The 23,476-nt window shown below is 36.2% G+C and overlaps 1 protein-coding gene across 1 annotated transcript in view; it reads left to right on the plus strand.

Annotated features, from left to right (window-relative positions):
* Positions 1-23,476, plus strand: part of EIF1AD (eukaryotic translation initiation factor 1A domain containing) — a 44,577-nt gene that overhangs the window by 3,497 nt on the left and 17,604 nt on the right. Inside the window, exon 2 of the mRNA XM_053688847.1 lies at positions 14,336-14,587. Within this exon, the coding sequence (XP_053544822.1) occupies positions 14,501-14,587 (87 nt within the window). The 5' untranslated portion in view covers positions 14,336-14,500. The remainder of the gene's footprint in view (positions 1-14,335; positions 14,588-23,476) is intronic.

The following is a 23,476-nucleotide window of genomic DNA, read 5'->3' on the forward strand; positions in this document are numbered from 1 at the left end:
ATAATATATATGGTACATGTGCTTTATGTATATAGTGACACTACCAGTGATACAGTAATAATATATATGGTACATGTGCTTTATGTATATAGTGACACTACCCAGTGATACAGTAATATTATATGGTACATGTGCTTTATGTATATAGTGACACTACCCAGTGATACAGTAATAATATATAATGGTACATGTGCTTTATGTATATAGTGACACTACCCAGTGATACAGTAATATATAATGGTACATGTGCTTTATGTATATAGTGACACTACCCAGTGATACAGTAATATTATATATGGTACATGTGCTTTATGTATATAGTGACACTACCCAGTGATACAGTAATATATAATGGTACATGTGCTTTATGTATATAGTGACACTACCCAGTGATACAGTAATATTATATATGGTACATGTGCTTTATGATATAGTGACACTACCCAGTGATACAGTAATATTATATATGGTACATGTGCTTTATGTATATAGTGACACTACCCAGTGATACAGTAATAATATATATGGTACATGTGCTTTATGTATATAGTGACACTACCCAGTGATACAGTAATAATATATAATGGTACATGTGCTTTATGTATATAGTGACACTACCCAGCGATACAGTAATATTATATAATGGTACATGTGCTTTATGTATATAGTGACACTACCCAGTGATACAGTAATAATATATATGGTAAATGTGCTTTATGTATATAGTGACACTACCCAGTGATACAGTAATAATATATAATGGTACATGTGCTTTATGTATATAGTGACACTACCCAGTGATACAGTAATAATATATATGGTACATGTGCTTTATGTATATAGTGACACTACCCGTGATACAGTAATATATATATGGTACATGTGCTTTATGTATATAGTGACACTACCCAGTGATACAGTAATATATAATGGTACATGTGCTTTATGTATATAGTGACACTACCCAGTGATACAGTAATATTATATATGGTACATGTGCTTTATGTATATAGTGACACTACCCAGTGATACAGTAATATTATATATGGTACATGTGCTTTATGTATATAGTGACACTACCCAGTGATACAGTAATATTATATATGGTACATGTGCTTTATGTATATAGTGACACTACCCAGTGATACAGTAATAATATATATGGTACATGTGCTTTATGTATATAGTGACACTACCCAGTGATACAGTAATATTATATAATGGTACATGTGCTTTATGTATATAGTGACCCTGCCCAGTGATACAGTAATAATATATATGGTACATGTGCTTTATGTATATAGTGACACTACCCAGTGATACAGTAATATATAATGGTACATGTGCTTTATGTATATAGTGACACTACCCAGTGATACAGTAATAATATATATGGTACATGTGCTTTATGTATATAGTGACACTACCCAGTGATACAGTAATAATATATATGGTACATGTGCTTTATGTATATAGTGACACTACCCAGTGATACAGTAATATTATATAATGGTACATGTGCTTTATGTATATAGTGACCCTGCCCAGTGATACAGTAATAATATATATGGTACATGTGCTTTATGTATATAGTGACACTACCCAGTGATACAGTAATATATAATGGTACATGTGCTTTATGTATATAGTGACACTACCCAGTGATACAGTAATAATATATGGTACATGTGCTTTATGTATATAGTGACACTACCCAGTGATACAGTAATAATATATATGGTACATGTGCTTTATGTATATAGTGACACTACCCAGTGATACAGTAATAATATATAATGGTACATGTTCTTTATGTATATAGTGACACTACCCAGTGATACAGTAATATTATATATGGTACATGTGCTTTATGTATATAGTGACACTACCCAGTGATACAGTAATAATATATAATGGTACATGTGCTTTATGTATATAGTGACACTACCCAGCGATACAGTAATATTATATAATGGTACATGTGCTTTATGTATATAGTGACACTACCCAGTGATACAGTAATAATATATATGGTAAATGTGCTTTATGTATATAGTGACACTACCCAGTGATACAGTAATATTATATATGGTACATGTGCTTTATGTATATAGTGACACTACCCAGTGATACAGTAATAATATATATGGTACATGTGCTTTATGTATATAGTGACACTACCCAGTGATAAGTAATAATATATATGGTACATGTGCTTTATGTAATAGTGACACTACCCAGTGATACAGTAATAATATATATGGTACATGTGCTTTATGTATATAGTGACACTACCCAGTGATACAGTAATATTATATATGGTACATGTGCTTTATGTATATAGTGACACTACCCAGTGATACAGTAATATTATATATGGTACATGTGCTTTATGTATATAGTGACACTACCCAGTGATACAGTAATATTATTATAATGGTACATGTGCTTTATGTATATAGTGACACTCACCAGTGATAACAGTAATATATAATGGCTACATGTGCTTTATGTATATAGATGACACTACCAGTGATACAGTAATAAATATATATTGGTACATTGCTTTATGATATAGTGACACTACCCAGTGATACAGTAATAATATATAATGGTACATGTGCTTTATGTATATAGTGACACTGACACAGTGATACAGTAATAATATATATGGTACATGTGCTTTATGTATATAGTGACACTACCCAGTGATACAGTAATAATATATAATGGTACATGTGCTTTATGTACTATAGTGACACTACCCAGTGATACAGTTACTATATTAATATATTGGTACATGTGCTTTATGTATATAGTGACACTACCCAGTGATACAGTAATAATATATAATGGTACATGTGCTTTATGTATATAGTGACACTACCCAGCGATACAGTAATATTATATAATGGTACATGTGCTTTATGTATATAGTGACACTACCCAGTGATACAGTAATAATATATATGGTACATGTGCTTTATGATATAGTGACACTACCCAGTGATACAGTAATATTATATATGGTACATGTGCTTTATGTATATAGTGACCCTGCCCAGTGATACAGTAATAATATATATGGTACATGTGCTTTATGTATATAGTGACACTACCCAGTGATACAGTAATATATAATGGTACATGTGCTTTATGTATATAGTGACACTACCCAGTGATACAGTAATAATATATATGGTACATGTGCTTTATGTATATAGTGACACTACCCAGTGATACAGTAATAATATATATGGTACATGTGCTTTATGTATATAGTGACACTACCCAGTGATACAGTAATATTATATAATGGTACATGTGCTTTATGTATATAGTGACACTACCCAGTGATACAGTAATAATATATATGGTACATGTGCTTTATGTATATAGTTGACACTACCCAGTGATACAGTAATATTATATAATGGTACATGTGCTTTATGTATATAGTGGACACTACCCAGTGATACAGTAATATTATATATGGTACATGTGCTTTATGTATATAGTGACACTCTACCCAGTGATACAGTAATATTATTATATGGTACATGTGCTTTATGTTATAGTGACACTGACCCAGTGATACAGTAATATTATATATGGTACATGTGCTTTATGTAGATAGTGACACTACCCAGTGATACAGTAATATTATATATGGTACATGTGCTTTATGTAATATAGTGACACTACCCAGTGATACAGTAATATTATATATGGTACATGTGCTTTATGTTTTTAGTGACACTACCCATTGTTACAGTAATATTATATAATGGTACATGTGCTTTATGTATATAGTGACACTACCCAGTAATACAGTAATATTATATAATGGTACATGTGCTTTATGTATATAGTGACACTACCCAGTGATACAGTAATATATATATGGTACATGTGCTTTATGTATATAGTGACACTGACCCAGTGATACAGTAATAATATATATGGTACATGTGCTTTATGTATATAGTGACACTACCCAGTGATACAGTAATATATATATGGTACATGTGCTTTATGTATATAGTGACACTACCCAGTGATACAGTAATATTATATATGGTACATGTGCTTTATGTATATAGTGACACTACCCAGTGATACAGTTATAATATATATGGTACATGTGCTTTATGTATATAGTGGACACTACCCAGTGATACAGTAATATTATATAATGGTACATGTGCTTTATGTATATAGTGACACTACCCAGTGATACAGTAATAATATATATGGTACATGTGCTTTATGTATATAGTGACACTACCCAGTGATACAGTAATAATATATAATGGTACATGTGCTTTATTGGTATATAGTGACACTACCCAGTGATCAGTATTATTATATAATGGTACATGTGCTTTATGTAGATAGTGACACTTCCCAGTGATACAGTATATTATATATGGTAACATGTGCTTTATGTATTTATGTGGAACTACCCAGTGATACGTAATAATATATATGGTACATGTGCTTTATGTATATAGTGACCAATACAGTGATACTGTAATATATATATATGGTTACATGTTGCTTTATGTATATAGTGTCACCACCAGTGATACAGGATACTATAATGTACATGTGCTTATGTAATAGTGACACTACCAGTGATACAGTAATATTATATGTGGTACATGTGCTTTATGTAGTATAGTGACACTACCCAGTGATACAGTAATATTATGATAATGGTACATGTGCTTTATGTTATAGTGACACTACAGTGATACAGTAATAATATATATGGGAAATGTGCGTTATGTATTATAGTGACACTACCCAGTGATACGTAATAGTATATAATGGGTGTGATACTATGTGCCTTTATGTATATTAGTGACACTACCCAGTGATACAGTAATAATATATATTGGTACATGTGCTTTATGTATATAGTGGACACTACCCAGTGATACAGTAATATTATATATGGTACATGTGCTTTTATGTATATATGACACTACCCAGTGATACAGTAATAATATATATGGTACATGTGCTTTATGTATATAGTGACACTACCCAGTGATACAGTAATATATATATGGTACATGTGCTTTATGTATATAGTGACACTACCCAGGGATACAGTAATAATATATATGGTACATGTGCTTTATGTATATAGTGACACTACCCAGTGATACAGTAATAATATATATGGTAAATGTGCTTTATGTATATAGTGACACTACCCAGTGATACAGTAAATATATATATGGTACATGTGCTTTATGTATATAGTGACACTAACCAGTGATACAGTAATCTTATATATGGTACATGTGCTTTATGTTATAGTGACAACTACCCAGTGATACAGTAATTATTATATATGTACATGTTCGTTTATGTACATGTGCTTTATGTATATAGTGACACTACCCAGTGATACAGTAATAATATATATGGTACATGTGCTTTAATGTATATAGTGACACTACCCAGTGATACAGTAATATTATATATGGTACATGTGCTTTATGTATATAGTGACACTACCCAGTGATACAGTAATAATATATATGGTACATGTGCTTTATGTATATAGTGACACTACCCAGTGATACAGTAAAATTATATAATGGAACATGTGCTTTATGTATATAGTGACACTACCCAGTGATACAGTAATAATATATAATGGTACATGTCTTTATGTATATAGTGACACTACCCAGTGATACAGTAATAATATATAATGGTACATGTGCTTTATGTATATAGTGGACACTACCCCAGTGATACAGTACTATTATATATGGTACATGTGCTTTATGTATATAGTGACACTACCCAGTGATACAGTAATAATATATATGGTACATGTGCTTTATGTATATAGTGACACTACCCAGTGATACATGTAAATATTATATATGGTACCATGTGCTTTATGTATCTAGTGACAACTACACAGTGATACCAGTAATAAATATATATGGTACATGTGCGTTTATGTATATCAGTGACACTACCTCAGTGATACAGTAATAATATATAATGAGTACATGATGCTTTATGTATATAGTGCTCACTACCTCCCGTGATACAGTAATCACCTCTCTCGCATAATGGTACATGTGCTTTATGTATATAGTGACACACTCCCCAGTGATTCAGTAATATTATATAATGGTACATGTGCTTTATGTAATATAGTGTCACTACCCAGTGATACAGTAATAATATATAATGGTACATGTGCTTTATGTATTATAGTGACACTACCCAGTGATACAGTAATATATATATGGTACATGTGCTTTATGTATATAGTGACACTACCCAGTGATACAGTAATATTATAATGGTACATGTGCTTTATGTAACTATAGTGACACTACCCAGTGATACAGTAATATTATATATGGTACATGTGCTTATGTATATAGTGACACTACCCAGTGATACAGTAATATTATATAATGGTACATGTGCTTTATGTATATAGTGACACTACCCAGTGATACAGTAATAATATATATGGTACATGTGCTTTATGTATATAGTGACACTTACCCAGTGATACAGTAATAATATATAATGGTACATGTGCTTTATGTATATAGTGACACTACCCAGTGATACAGTAATATTATATATGGTACATGTGCTTTATGTATATAGTGACACTACCCAGTGATACAGTAATAATATATATTGGTACATGTGCTTTATGTATATAGTGACACTACCCAGTGATACAGTAATATATATATGGTACATGTGCTTTATGTATATAGTGACACTACCCAGTGATACAGTAATAATATATATGGTACATGTGGCTTTATGTATATAGTGACACTACCCAGTGATACAGTAATATATTTATATGGTACATGTGCTTTATGTATATAGTGACACTACCCAGTGATACAGTAATATTATATATGGTACATGTGCTTTATGTATATAGTGACACTACCCAGTGATACAGTAATATTATATATGGTACATGTGCTTTATGTATATAGTGACACTACCCAGTGATACAGTAATATTATATAATGGTACATGTGCTTTATGTATATAGTGACACTACCCAGTGATACAGTAATATTATATATGGTACATGTGCTTTATGTATATAGTGACACTACCCAGTGATACAGTAATATTATATATGGTACATGTGCTTATGTATATAGTGACACTACCCAGTGATACAGTAATATTATATATGGTACATGTGCTTTATGTATATAGTGACACTACCCAGTGATACAGTAATATATATATGGTACATGTGCTTTATGTATATAGTGACACTACCCAGTGATACAGTAATAATATATATGGTACATGTGCTTTATGTATATAGTGACACTACCCAGTGATACAGTAATATTATATATGGTACATGTGCTTTATGTATATAGTGACACTACCCAGTGATACAGTAATAATATATATGGTACATGTGCTTTATGTATATAGTGACACTACCCAGTGATACAGTAATATTATATATGGTACATGTGCTTTATGTATATAGTGACACTACCCAGTGATACAGTAATAATATATATGGTACATGTGCTTTATGTATATAGTGACCACTACCCAGTGATTACAGTAATATTATATAATGGTACATGTGCTTTATGTATATAGTGACACTACCCAGTGATACAGTAATAATATATATGGTACATGTGCTTTATGTATATAGTGACACTACCCAGTGATACAGTAATATTATATATGGTACATGTGCTTTATGTATATAGTGACACTACCCAGTGATACAGTAATAATATATATGGTACATGTGCTTTATGTATATAGTGACACTACCCAGTGATACAGTAATATTATATAATGGTACATGTGCTTTATGTATATAGTGACACTACCCAGTGATACAGTAATATTATATATGGTACATGTGCTTTATGTATATAGTGACACTGCCCAGTGATACAGTAATAATATATAATGGTACATGTGCTTTATGTATATAGTGACACTGCCCAGTGATACAGTAATAATATATAATGGTACATGTGCTTTATGTATATAGTGACACTGCCCAGTGATACAGTAATATTATATAATGGTACATGTGCTTTATGTATATAGTGACACTACCCAGTGATACAGTAATAATATATATGGTACATGTGCATTATGTATATAGTGACACTACCCAGTGATACAGTAATATTATATATGGTACATGTGCTTTATGTATATAGTGACACTACCCAGTGATACAGTAATATTATATATGGTACATGTGCTTTATGTATATAGTGACACTACCCAGTGATACAGTAATAATATATATGGCACATGTGCTTTATGTATATAGTGATACTACCCAGTGATACAGTAATATTATATAATGGTACATGTGCTTTATGTATATAGTGACACTACCCAGTGATACAGTAATAATATATATTGGTACATGTGCTTTATGTATATAGTGACACTACCCAGTGATACAGTAATAATATATATGGTACATGTGCTTTATGTATATAGTGACACTACCCAGTGATACAGTAATATTATATATGGTACATGTGCTTTATGTATATAGTGACACTACCCAGTGATACAGTAATAATATATATGGTACATGTGCTTTATGTATATAGTGACACTACCCAGTGATACAGTAATATTATATAATGGTACATGTGCTTTATGTATATAGTGACACTACCCAGTGATACAGTAATATATATATGGTACATGTGCTTTATGTATATAGGGACACTACCCAGTGATACAGTAATAATATATATGGTACATGTGCTTTATGTATATAGTGACACTACCCAGTGATACAGTAATATATAATGGTACATGTGCTTTATGTATATAGTGACACTACCCAGTGATACAGTAATATATAATGGTACATGTGCTTTATGTATATAGTGACACTACCCAGTGATACAGTAATATATAATGGTACATGTGCTTTATGTATATAGTGACACTACCCAGTGATACAGTAATATATAATGGTACATGTGCTTTATGTATATAGTGACACTACCCAGTGATACAGTAATATTATATAATGGTACATGTGCTTTATGTATATAGTGACACTACCCAGTGATACAGTAATAATATATATGGTACATGTGCTTTATGTATATAGTGACACTACCCAGTGATACAGTAATATTATATATGGTACATGTGCTTTATGTATATAGTGACACTACCCAGTGATACAGTAATATTATATATGGTACATGTGCTTTATGTATATAGTGACACTACCCAGTGATACAGTAATATTATATAATGGTACATGTGCTTTATGTATATAGTGACACTACCCAGTGATACAGTAATATATAATGGTACATGTGCTTTATGTATATAGTGACACTACCCAGTGATACAGTAATAATATATAATGGTACATGTGCTTTATGTATATAGTGACACTGCCCAGTGATACAGTAATAATATATAATGGTACATGTGCTTTATGTATATAGTGACACTGCCCAGTGATACAGTAATATTATATATGGTACATGTGCTTTATGTATATAGTGACACTACCCAGTGATACAGTAATAATATATATGGTACATGTGCATTATGTATATAGTGACACTACCCAGTGATACAGTAATATTATATATGGTACATGTGCTTTATGTATATAGTGACACTACCCAGTGATACAGTAATATTATATATGGTACATGTGCTTTATGTATATAGTGACACTACCCAGTGATACAGTAATAATATATATGGTACATGTGCTTTATGTATATAGTGACACTACCCAGTGATACAGTAATATTATATAATGGTACATGTGCTTTATGTATATAGTGACACTACCCAGTGATACAGTAATATTATATATGGTACATGTGCTTTATGTATATAGTGACACTACCCAGTGATACAGTAATAATATATATGGTACATGTGCTTTATGTATATAGTGACACTACCCAGTGATACAGTAATATTATATATGGTACATGTGCTTTATGTATATAGTGACACTACCCAGTGATACAGTAATATTATATATGGTACATGTGCTTTATGTATATAGTGACACTACCCAGTGATACAGTAATATTATATAATGGTACATGTGCTTTATGTATATAGTGACACTACCCAGTGATACAGTAATATTATATAATGGTACATGTGCTTTATGTATATAGTGACACTACCCAGTAATACAGTAATATTATATATGGTACATGTGCTTTATGTATATAGTGACACTACCCAGTGATACAGTAATATATAATGGTACATGTGCTTTATGTATATAGTGACACTACCCAGCGATACAGTAATATATAATGGTGCATGTGCTTTATGTATATAGTGACACTACCCAGTGATACAGTAATATATAATGGTACATGTGCTTTATGTATATAGTGACACTACCCAGCGATACAGTAATATATAATGGTGCATGTGCTTTATGTATATAGTGACACTACCCAGTGATACAGTAATATTATATAATGGTACATGTGCTTTATGTATATAGTGACACTACCCAGTGATACAGTAATAATATATATGGTACATGTGCTTTATGTATATAGTGACACTACCCAGTGATACAGTAATATTATGTATGGTACATGTGCTTTATGTATATAGTGACACTACCCAGTGATACAGTAATATTATATAATGGTACATGTGCTTTATGTATATAGTGACACTACCCAGTGATACAGTAATATATAATGGTACATGTGCTTTATGTATATAGTGACACTGCCCAGTGATACAGTAATAATATATATGGTACATGTGCTTTATGTATATAGTGACACTACCCAGTGATACAGTAATATTATATATGGTACATGTGCTTTATGTATATAGTGACACTACCCAGTGATACAGTAATATTATATAATGGTACATGTGCTTTATGTATATAGTGACACTACCCAGTGATACAGTAATATTATATAATGGTACATGTGCTTTATGTATATAGTGACACTACCCAGTGATACAGTAATATATAATGGTACATGTGCTTTATGTATATAGTGACACTGCCCAGTGATACAGTAATAATATATATGGTACATGTGCTTTATGTATATAGTGACACTACCCAGTGATACAGTAATATTATATATGGTACATGTGCTTTATGTATATAGTGACACTACCCAGTGATACAGTAATATTATATAATGGTACATGTGCTTTATGTATATAGTGACACTACCCAGTGATACAGTAATATATAATGGTACATGTGCTTTATGTATATAGTGACACTGCCCAGTGATACAGTAATAATATATAATGGTACATGTGCTTTATGTATATAGTGACACTGCCCAGTGATACAGTAATATTATATATGGTACATGTGCTTTATGTATATAGTGACACTACCCAGTGATACAGTAATAATATATATGGTACATGTGCATTATGTATATAGTGACACTACCCAGTGATACAGTAATATTATATATGGTACATGTGCTTTATGTATATAGTGACACTACCCAGTGATACAGTAATATTATATATGGTACATGTGCTTTATGTATATAGTGACACTACCCAGTGATACAGTAATAATATATATGGTACATGTGCTTTATGTATATAGTGACACTACCCAGTGATACAGTAATATTATATAATGGTACATGTGCTTTATGTATATAGTGACACTACCCAGTGATACAGTAATATTATATATGGTACATGTGCTTTATGTATATAGTGACACTACCCAGTGATACAGTAATAATATATATGGTACATGTGCTTTATGTATATAGTGACACTACCCAGTGATACAGTAATATTATATATGGTACATGTGCTTTATGTATATAGTGACACCACCCAGTGATACAGTAATATATAATGGTACATGTGCTTTATGTATATAGTGACACTACCCAGTGATACAGTAATAATATATATGGTACATGTGCTTTATGTATATAGTGACACTACCCAGTGATACAGTAATATTATATAATGGTACATGTGCTTTATGTATATAGTGACACTACCCAGTGATACAGTAATAATATATATGGTACATGTGCTTTATGTATATAGTGACACTACCCAGTGATACAGTAATATTATATAATGGTACATGTGCTTTATGTATATAGTGACACTACCCAGTGATACAGTAATAATATATAATGGTATATGTGCTTTATGTATATAGTGACACTACCCAGTGATACAGTAATAATATATAATGGTACATGTGCTTTATGTATATAGTGACACTAACCAGTGATACTGTAATATTATATATGGTACATGTGCTTTATGTATATAGTGACACTACCCAGTGATACAGTAATATTATATATGGTACATGTGCTTTATGTATATAGTGACACTACCCAGTGATACAGTAATATTATATAATGGTACATGTGCTTTATGTATATAGTGACACTGCCCAGTGATACAGTAATATTATATACGGTACATGTGCTTTATGTATATAGTGACACTACCCAGTGATACAGTAAGATTATATAATGGTACATGTGCTTTATGTATATAGTGACACTACCCAGTGATACAGTAATAATATATATGGTACATGTGCATTATGTATATAGTGACACTACCCAGTGATACAGTAATAATATATAATGGTACATGTGCTTTATGTATATAGTGACACTACCCAGTGATACAGTAATAATATATAATGGTACATGTGCTTTATGTATATAGTGACACTACCCAGTGATACAGTAATAATATATATGGTACATGTGCATTATGTATATAGTGACACTACCCAGTGATACAGTAATAATATATATGGTACATGTGCTTTATGTATATAGTGACACTACCCAGTGATACAGTAATAATATATATGGTACATGTGCTTTATGTATATAGTGACACTACCCAGTGATACAGTAATATTATATATGGTACATGTGCTTTATGTATATAGTGACACTGCCCAGTGATACAGTAATATTATATACGGTACATGTGCTTTATGTATATAGTGACGCTACCCAGTGATACAGTAAGATTATATAATGGTACATGTGCTTTATGTATATAGTGACACTACCCAGTGATACAGTAATATTATATAATGGTACATGTGCTTTATGTATATAGTGACACTACCCAGTGATACAGTAATATTATATAATGGTACATGTGCTTTATGTATATAGTGACACTACCCAGTGATACAGTAATAATATATAATGGTACATGTGCTTTATGTATATAGTGACACTACCCAGTGATACAGTAATAATATATATGGTACATGTGCATTATGTATATAGTGACACTACCCAGTGATACAGTAATAATATATATGGTACATGTGCTTTATGTATATAGTGACACTACCCAGTGATACAGTAATAATATATATGGTACATGTGCTTTATGTATATAGTGACACTACCCAGTGATACAGTAATATTATATATGGTACATGTGCTTTTTGTATATAATGACACTGCCCAGTAATACAGTAATATTATATACGGTACATGTGCTTTATGTATATAGTGACACTTCCCAGTGATACAGTAATATTATATACGGTACATGTGCTTTATGTATATAGTGACACTGCCCAGTGATACAGTAATATTATATATGGTACATGTGCTTTATGTATATAGTGACACTACCCAGTGATACAGTAATATATAATGGTGCATGTGCTTTATGTATATAGTGACACTTCCCAGTGATACAGTAATATTATATACGGTACATGTGCTTTATGTATATAGTGACACTGCCCAGTGATACAGTAATATTATATATGGTACATGTGCTTTATGTATATAGTGACACTTCCCAGTGATACAGTAATATTATATACGGTACATGTGCTTTATGTATATAGTGACACTTCCCAGTGATACAGTAATATTATATACGGTACATGTGCTTTATGTATATAGTGACACTGCCCAGTGATACAGTAATATTATATACGGTACATGTGCTTTATGTATATAGTGTCTACCCATGGCTTTTGGTTTAGCGGTTAAAACATCACCTCATTAGAGGTGAATGCTGTGCCTTGGGCGGAGGCGTTGAATTAGCGATATAGATTCTGCACATATAGGGGGAGATTAACATGTTTTTTTCTTTAGTAAATGATGACTGAAGCTAACGTTTTTTTAGTGATGGTAAATATAAAATATACATTTTTACACCCAGATGCTTAATATAAATGAGGAGCCTTCTGCATAATGTATGTTACGCTGTTTAGACATACGAGAACTGATTTGCTTCTTACTATTATATTGGCGTTTAGGTGATACACAACATATCTGAATTGATGTCACCTGAGACACAGAACCTGCAAACTGTTTCTTAAAACCCAAAGTTCTTTCTGTTTCTGTTCATCTTCGGTCAGCACAGACAAGATCTTCTTATCCCCTTGTTATTGTGGTTTGCGGGATAATAAAATCTGTGTATTATGTCAAAAGCTACAAAGAGGAAACATGTGGTGAAGGAGGTATTGGGGGATTACGTTCAGCCCACAGGACAGCAGCAGATAGTGAAGGTGAGCGATAACCATATGAGCCTGGAGGGCTGGGTTGTCCTATCTAAGTACCAGAGATGATAATGTGACTCCCAGTGCTTTTTTTTTTTATCCCAAACTGTAGCACATTGTGTAATATAGTGAGGTGTTTGTTTCCTTTCTCTTGTAAGGTGTATCCAGTCCACGGATCATCCATTACTTGTGGGATATTCTCATTCCCAACAGGGACACCCACAGCAGAGCTGTCTATATAGCTCCTCCCCTTACTGCCATATCCAGTCATTCTCTTGCAACTCTCAACAAGCATGGAGGTAGTAAGAGAAAAGTGGTGAAATGTAGCTGTTATTTTGCTTCAATCAAAAGTTTATTATTTTTAAATGGTACCGGAGTTGTACTATTTTGTTCCAGGCAGAAAAATAGAAGAATCTGCCTGTGATTTATATGATCTTAGCAGGTTGTAACTAAGATCCATTGCTGTTCTCACACATGACTGAAGAGAGAGGTAACGTCAGCGGGGGAATGGCGTTCAGGTTATCCTGCTATGAGGTATGTGCAGTTAATATTTTTCTAGAAGATGTGAATGCTAGAAAATGCTGCTGATACCAAATTTATGTAAGGTAAGCCTGAATACAGTGATTTAATAGCGACTGGTATCATGCTTACTTTCTGAGGTAATACTCTTTTATATTTACAATATAAAACGTTTGCTGGCATGTTTAAACGTTTTTATATATACTTTGGTGATAAATCTTTATTGGGGCCTATTTTTTCCACATGGCTGGCTTAAATTTGCCTAGAAACAGTTTCCTGAGACTTTCCACTGTGTTACTATGAGTGGGAGGGGCCTAATTTAGCGCTTTTTTGCGCAGTAACTTTTACAGACTGAGATATCCAGCTTCCTCCAGGAGTCCCCTGAATGCTATAGGACATCTCTAAAGGGCTCTTAGGCTTTCCAAAATCGTTTGTTGGGGAAGGTAGGCCCACAGCAAGGCTGTGGCAGTTTGGTGTGACTGTTAAAAAAAGTCTATATTGTTTTTTTGATCCGTTTTTTGAACTAAGGGGTTAATCATCCATTTGCAAGTGGGTGCAATGCTCTGTTAGCTTATTATACACACTGTAAAAATTTCGTTTGATTTACTGCCTTTTTTCACTGTTTTTCAAATTCTGACAAAATTTGTTTCTCTTAAAGGCACAGTACCATTTTTTATATTTGCTTGTTAACTTGATTTAAAGTGTTTTCCAAGCTTGCTAGTCTCATTGCTAGTCTGTACAAACATGTCTGACATAGAGGAAACTCCTTGTTCATTATGTTTAAAAGCCATGGTGGAACCCCCTCTTAGAATCTGTACCAAATGTACTGATTTCACTTTAAGCAATAAAGATCATATTCTGTCTTTAAAAAATTTATCACCAGAGGAATCTGACGAGGGGGAAGTTATGCCGACTAACTCTCCCCACGTGTCAGATCCTGGGACTCACGCTCAAATGGCGCCAAGTACATCTAGGGCGCCCATAGCGTTTACTTTACAAGACATGGCGGTAGTCATGGATAATACACTGTCAGCGGTATTAGCCAGACTACCTGAATTTAGAGGAAAGCGAGATAGCTCTGGAGTTAGACGAAATACAGAGCATACTGACGCTTTAAGAGCTATGTCTGATACTGCCTCACAATATGCAGAAGCTGAAGAAGGAGAGCTTCTTTCTGTGGGTGATGTTTCTGACTCAGGGAAGATGATGCAACCTGATTCTGATATCTCTACATTTAAATTTAAGATTGAACACCTCCGCGTGTTACTCAGGGAGGTTTTAGCTGCTCTGAATGACTGTGATACAATTGCAGTGCCAGAGAAATTGTGTAGACTGGATAAATACTATGCAGTGCCGGTGTGCACTGATGTTTTTCCAATACCTAAAAGGTTTACAGAAATTATTAGTAAGGAATGGGATAGACCAGGTCTGCCGTTCTCCCCCCCTCCTATTTTTAGAAAAATGTTTGCAATAGACGCCACCACACGGGACTTATGGCAGACAGTTCCTAAGGTGGAGGGAGCAGTTTCTACTCTAGCAAAGCGTACTACTATCCCTGTCGAGGACAGTTGTGCTTTCTTAGATCCAATGGATAAAAAGTTAGAGGGTTCCCTTAAGAAAATGTTTATTCAACAAGGTTTTATCCTACAGCCCCTTGCATGCATTGCTCCTGTCACTGCTGCTGCGGCGTTCTGGTTTGAGTCTCTGGAAGAGGCTTTACAGGTAGCGACTCCATTGGATGACATACTTGACAAGCTTAGAGCACTTAAGCTAGCCAATTCTTTTGTTTTTGATGCCATTGTTCATTTGACTAAACTAACGGCTAAGAATTCTGGTTTTGCTATCCAGGCACGCAGAGCGCTATGGCTTAAATCATGGTCAGCTGACGTTACTTCAAAGTCTAAGCTGCTTAACATTCCCTTCAAGGGGCAGACCCTATTCGGGCCTGGTTTGAAGGAGATTATTGCTGATATCACTGGAGGAAAAGGTCATGCCCTTCCTCAGGATAGGTCCAAATCAAGGGCCAAACAGTCTAATTTTCGTGCCTTTCGAAACTTCAAGGCAAGTGCGGCATCAACTTCCTCTAATGCAAAAAAAGAGTGAACTTTTGCTCAGTCCAAGACGGTCTGGAGACCTAACCAGACCTGGAACAAAGGTAAGCAGGCCAAAAAACCTGCTGCTGCCTCTAAGACAGCATGAAGGAACGGCCCCCTACCCGGTAACGGATCTAGTAGGGGGCAGACTTTTGCTCTTTGCTCAGGCGTGGGCAAGAGATGTCCAGGATCCCTGGGCGTTTGAAATTATATCCCAGGGATATCTTCTGGACTTCAAGGCTTCCCCCCCCCCCCCAAAAGGGAGATTTCACCTTTCACAATTATCTGCAAACCAGATAAAGAGAGAGGCATTCTTACACTGTGTACAAGACCTCCTAGTTATGGGAGTGATCCATCCAGTTCCAAAGGAGGAACAGGGACAGGGATTTTACTCAAATCTGTTTGTGGTTCCCAAAAAAGAGGGAACCTTCAGACCAATTTTGGATCTAAAGATCTTAAACAAATTCCTCAGAGATCCATCATTCAAGATGGAGACTATTTGTACCATCCTACCTATGATCCAGGAGGGTCAATACATGACTACAGTGGATTTAAAGGATGCTTACCTTCACATTCCGATACACAAAGATCATCATCGGTTTCTCAGGTTTGCCTTCCTGGACAGGCATTACCAGTTTGTAGCTCTTCCCTTTGGGTTAGCTACAGCCCCAAGAATTTTTACGAAGGTTCTGGGGTCGCTTCTGGCGGTCCTAAGGCCGCGGGGCATAGCAGTGGCCACTTATCTAGATGACATCCTGATTCAGGCGTCAAACTTCCAAATTGCCAAGTCTCATACGGACATAGTGTTGGCATTTCTGAGGTCGCATGGGTGGAAGGTGAACGAGGAAAAGAGTTCTCTATCCCCCCTCACAAGAGTTTCCTTCCTAGGGACTCTAATAGATTCTGTAGAAATGAAAATTTACCTGACGGAGTCCAGGTTATCAAAACTTCTAAATTCCTGCCGTGTTCTTTATTCCATTCCTCGCCCTTCGGTGGCTCAGTGCATGGAAGTAATCGGCTTAATGGTAGCGGCAATGGACATAGTGCCGTTTGCACGCCTACATCTCAGACCACTGCAACTCTACATGCTCAGTCAGTGGAATGGGGATTACACAGATTTGTCCCCTCTACTAAATCTGGATCAAGAGACCAGGGATTCTCTTCTCTGGTGGCTATCTCGGGTCCATCTGTCCAAAGGTATGACCTTTCGCAGGCCAGATTGGACAATTGTAAGGACAGATGCCAGCCTTCTAGGTTGGGGTGCAGTCTGGAACTCCCTAAAGGCTCAGGGATCGTGGACTCAGGAGGAGTCACTCCTTCCAATAAATGTTCTGGAACTGAGAGCGATTTTCAATGCTCTTCAGGCTTGGCCTCAGTTAGCAACTCTGAGGTTCATCAGATTTCAGTCGGACAACATCACGACTGTGGCTTACATCAACCATCAAGGGGGAACAAGGAGTTCCCTAGCGATGTTAGAAGTCGCAAAGATAATTCGCTGGGCAGAGATTCACTCTTGCCACCTATCAGCTATCCATATCCCGGGTGTAGAGAACTGGGAGGCGGATTTTCTAAGTCGTCAGACTTTTCATCCGGGGGAGTGGGAACTCCATCCGGAGGTGTTTGCACAATTGATTCATCGTTGGGGCAAACCTGAACTGGATCTCATGGCGCCTCGCCAGAACGCCAAGCTTCCTTGTTACGGATCCAGGTCCAGGGATCCCAAGGCGACGCTGATAGATGCTCTAGCAGCGCCCTGGTCTTTCAACCTGGCTTATGTGTTTCCTCTGCTCCCTCGTCTGATTGCCAAGATCAAGCAGGAGAGAGCATCGGTGATCTTGATAGCGCCTGCGTGGCCACGCAGGACCTGTTATGCAGATCTAGTGGACATGTCATCCTTTCCACCTTGGACTCTGCCGTTAAGACAAGACCTTCTACTACAAGGTCCTTTAAATCATCCAAATCTAATTTCTCTGAGACTGCCTGGAGATTGAACGCTTGATGTTATCAAAGCGTGGCTTCTCCAAGTCAGTCATTGATACCTTAATACAGGCACGAAAGCCTGTCACCAGGAAAATTTACCATAAGATATGGCGTAAATATCTTTATTGGTGTGAATCCAAGGGTTACTCATGGAGTAAGGTCAGGATTCCCAGGATATTATCCTTTCTCCAAGAAGGATTGGAAAAAGGATTGTCAGCTAGTTCTTTAAAGGGACAGATTTCTGCTCTGTCTATTCTTTTGCACAAGCGTCTGGCGGATGTTCCAGACGTTCAGGCATTTTGTCAGGCTTTAGTTAGAATCAAGCCTGTGTTTAAACCTGTTGCTCCGCCATGGAGCTTAAATCTGGTTCTGAAAGTTCTTCAAGGAGTTCCGTTTGAACCTCTTCATTCCATAGATATCAAACTTTTATCTTGGAAAGTTCTGTTTTTGGTAGCTATATCCTCGGCTCGTAGAGTCTCCGAGTTATCTGCCTTACAATGTGATTCTCCTTATCTGATCTTCCATGCGGATAAGGTAGTCCTGCGTACCAAACCTGGGTTTTTACCTAAGGTGGTATCTAATAAGAATATCAATCAAGAGATTGTTGTTCCATCTTTGTGTCCTAATCCTTCTTCAAAGAAGGAACGTCTATTACACAATCTGGACGTAGTTCGTGCTTTAAAGTTTTACTTACAAGCTTCTAAAGATTTTCGACAAACATCTGCTTTGTTTGTTGTCTACTCTGGACAGTGGAGAGGTCAAAAGGCTTCGGCAACCTCTCTTTCTTTTTGGCTAAGAAGCATAATCCGCTTAGCCTATGAGACTGCTGGCCAGCAGCCTCCAGAAAGAATTACAGCTCATTCTACTAGAGCTGTGGCTTCCACATGGGCCTTTAAAAATGAGGCTTCTGTTGAACAGATTTGCAAGGCGGCGACTTGGTCTTCGCTTCATACTTTTTCAAAATTCTACAAATTTGATACTTTTGCTTCTTCGGAGGCTATTTTTGGGAGAAAGGTTTTACAGGCAGTGGTACCTTCCGTTTAAGTACCTGCCTTGTCCCTCCCTTCATCCGTGTACTTTAGCTTTGGTATTGGTATCCCACAAGTAATGGATGATCCGTGGACTGGTACACGTTACAAGAGAAAACATAATTTATGCTTACCTGATAAATTTATTTCTCTTGTGGTGTATCCAGTCCACGACCCGCCCTGTCATTTTAAGGCAGGTATTTTTTAATTTTTAAACTACAGTCACCACTGCACCCTATGGTTTCTCCTTTCTCTGCTTGTTTTCGGTCGAATGTGGGTGTCCTCTTGCAACTTCCTGTTGGGAATGAGAATATCCCACAAGTAATGGATGATCCGTGGACTGGATACACCACAAGAGAAATAAATTTATCAGGTAAGCATAAATTATGTTTTTTACAATTCTCTTTATTGTTGTAGACTGTTCCACTATTCATCCATACACCCTCTATCCTAATACTAGACAATTGCTTCCCCCTCCCCTCAATCCATTCTCACCAACCATGTCTCTTTGCTTTACACAACACTTTCACAAACTGTCCCTCCCTCACCCGAAGCACAACAACAATTCTGGTCTATTCACTCATCAGCACATGTATAACTGGACACCCTACTGATAGGCTTACCGCTCATTCATCAGCACATGTACTACTGGAACACCCTACTGATAGGCTTACCGCTCACTCATCAGCACAAATACTACTGGAACACCCTACTGATAGGCTTACCTCTCACTCACCAGCACATGTACTACTGGAACACCCTACTGCTAGGCTTACCGCTCATTCATCAACACAAATACTACTGGAACACCCTACTGATAGGCTTACTTCTAACTCATCAGCACATGTACTACTGGAACACCCTACTGATAGGCTTACCGCTCACTCATCAGCATAAATACTACTGGAACACCCTATTGATAGGCTTACCGCTCACTCATCAGCACAAGTACTACTGGAACACCCTACTGATAGACTTACCTCTCACTCATCAGCACAAGTACTACTGGAACACCCTACTGATAGGCTTACCGCTCACTCATCAGCACAAGTACTACTGGAACACCCTACTGATAGGCTTACCGCTCACTCATCAGCACAAGTACTACTGGAACACCCTACTGATAGGCTTACCGCTCACTCATCAGCACAAGTACTACTGGAACACCCTACTGATAGGCTTACCGCTCACTCATCAGCACAAGTACTACTGGAACACCCTACTGATAGGCTTACCGCTCACTCATCAGCACAAGTACTACTGGAACACCCTACTGATAGGCTTACCGCTCACTCATCAGCACAAGTACTACTGGAACACCCTACTGATAGGCTTACTGCTCACTCATCAGCACAAGTACTACTGGAACACCCTACTGATAGGCTTACCGCTCACTCATCAGCACAAGTACTACTGGAACACCCTACTGATAGGCTTACCGCTCACTCATCAGCACAAGTACTACTGGAACACCCTACTGATAGGCTTACCTCTCACTCATCAGCACAAGTACTACTGGAACACCCTACTGATAGACGTACCACTCACTCATCAGCACAAGTACTACTGGAACACCCTACTGATAGGCTTACCGCTCACTCATCAGCACACATACTACTGGAACACCCTACTGATAGGCTTACCTCTCACTCATCAGCACAAGTACTACTGGAACACCCTACTGATAGACGTACCGCTCACTCATCAGCACATGTACTACTGGAATTACCCTACTGATAGGCTTACCTCTCATTCATCAGCACATGTACTACTGGATCACCATACTGATAGGTTTACCTCTCACTCATCAGCACAAGTACTACTGGAACACCCTACTGATAGGTTTACGGCTCACTCATCAGCACAAGTACTACTGGAACACCCTACTGATAGGCTTACTGCTCATTCATCAGCACAAGTACTACTGGAACACCCTACTGATAGGCTTACCGCTCACTCATCAGCACATGTACTACTGGAACACCCTACTGATAGGCTTACCGCTCACTCGTCAGCACATGTACTACTGGAACACCCTACGTATAGGCTTATCGCTCATTCATTATCACATATACTACTGGAACACCCTGATAAGCTTACTGCTCACTCATCAGCACACGTACTACTGGAACACCCTACTGATAGACGTACCGCTCACTCTTCAGCACACGTACTACTGGAACACCCTACTGATAGGCCCCATGGCAGAACATGCAGTTATCCGAGATGTCATCGCAGAAAATGCAGCATGTCTGCAGAAAGAACAGGACACATGCAGGAAATGTTAGTGCTTTCACTTTGCAGTGCTGCTCCACATCAGGCAGTTATATTCAATCAGAGCTTTGTTCTGGTAGCACTGTGTAAGTTTTCCTTAACACAGCGCATCCACAGCAAAGTGCTGTTTGAAGAGAACAGTCAACAATCAATGCACTGCTACTTTGCAGCTCTACTGCATATTTAACTGGCTTTAAGATTTTTTTTTAACCCACCCCCGAGCCTTCCCCAGTCTACAAAGCTGTTTTTTCTGAATGTAAAACATTCTTATAAACAATGCGCATTTTTATTACTACATTTCTATGTTAGACCAAGTGAAAAGGAAACAACTTTATTCAAGAGACATTTTACAATTTATTTCTCTTACATTGGTGTATCTGGTCCACGGCTTCATCCTTACTTGTGGGATATTCTCAATCCCTACAGGAAGTGGCAAAGAGAGCACACAGCAGAGCTGTCCATATAGCTCCCCTCAGGCTCCGCCCCCCCAGTCATTCTCTTTGCCGCTCTAACAAGTAGCATCTCCACGGGAGGGTAAAGAGTTTGTGGTGTTAGATTTGTAGTTTTTATTTCTTCTATCAAAAGTTTGTTATTTTAAAATAGTGCCGGCTTGTACTATTTACTCTGAAGCAGAAAGAGATGAAGATTTCTGCTGAGAGGAATATGATTTTAGCACCAGTAACTAAAACCCATGGCTGTTCCCACACAGGACTGTTGAATACCAGAGAACTTCAGTTGGGGGGAACAGTTTGCAGGCTTAACTGCTTCAGGTATGATCAGTCATTTTTCTAACAAAACCCTTTAATGCTAGAAGACTGTCAGAGATCCCCACAGGGGTAGGTAAGCCATTTTTCTCAGACTCTGTATAAAATGATGGCTTAAATTAAGGGCTTAATTCTGGTTGACACTTTTGTGTGCTTAATCGATTGCTTATTAGCATGATTTAAGAATGGATATGGTGTTTTTGACACTTATAAAACGCTTATGGGGTTTTTTATTTCGCC

Source organism: Bombina bombina, chromosome 7 (assembly GCF_027579735.1).
Source record: "Bombina bombina isolate aBomBom1 chromosome 7, aBomBom1.pri, whole genome shotgun sequence".
Taxonomy (NCBI): domain Eukaryota; kingdom Metazoa; phylum Chordata; class Amphibia; order Anura; family Bombinatoridae; genus Bombina; species Bombina bombina.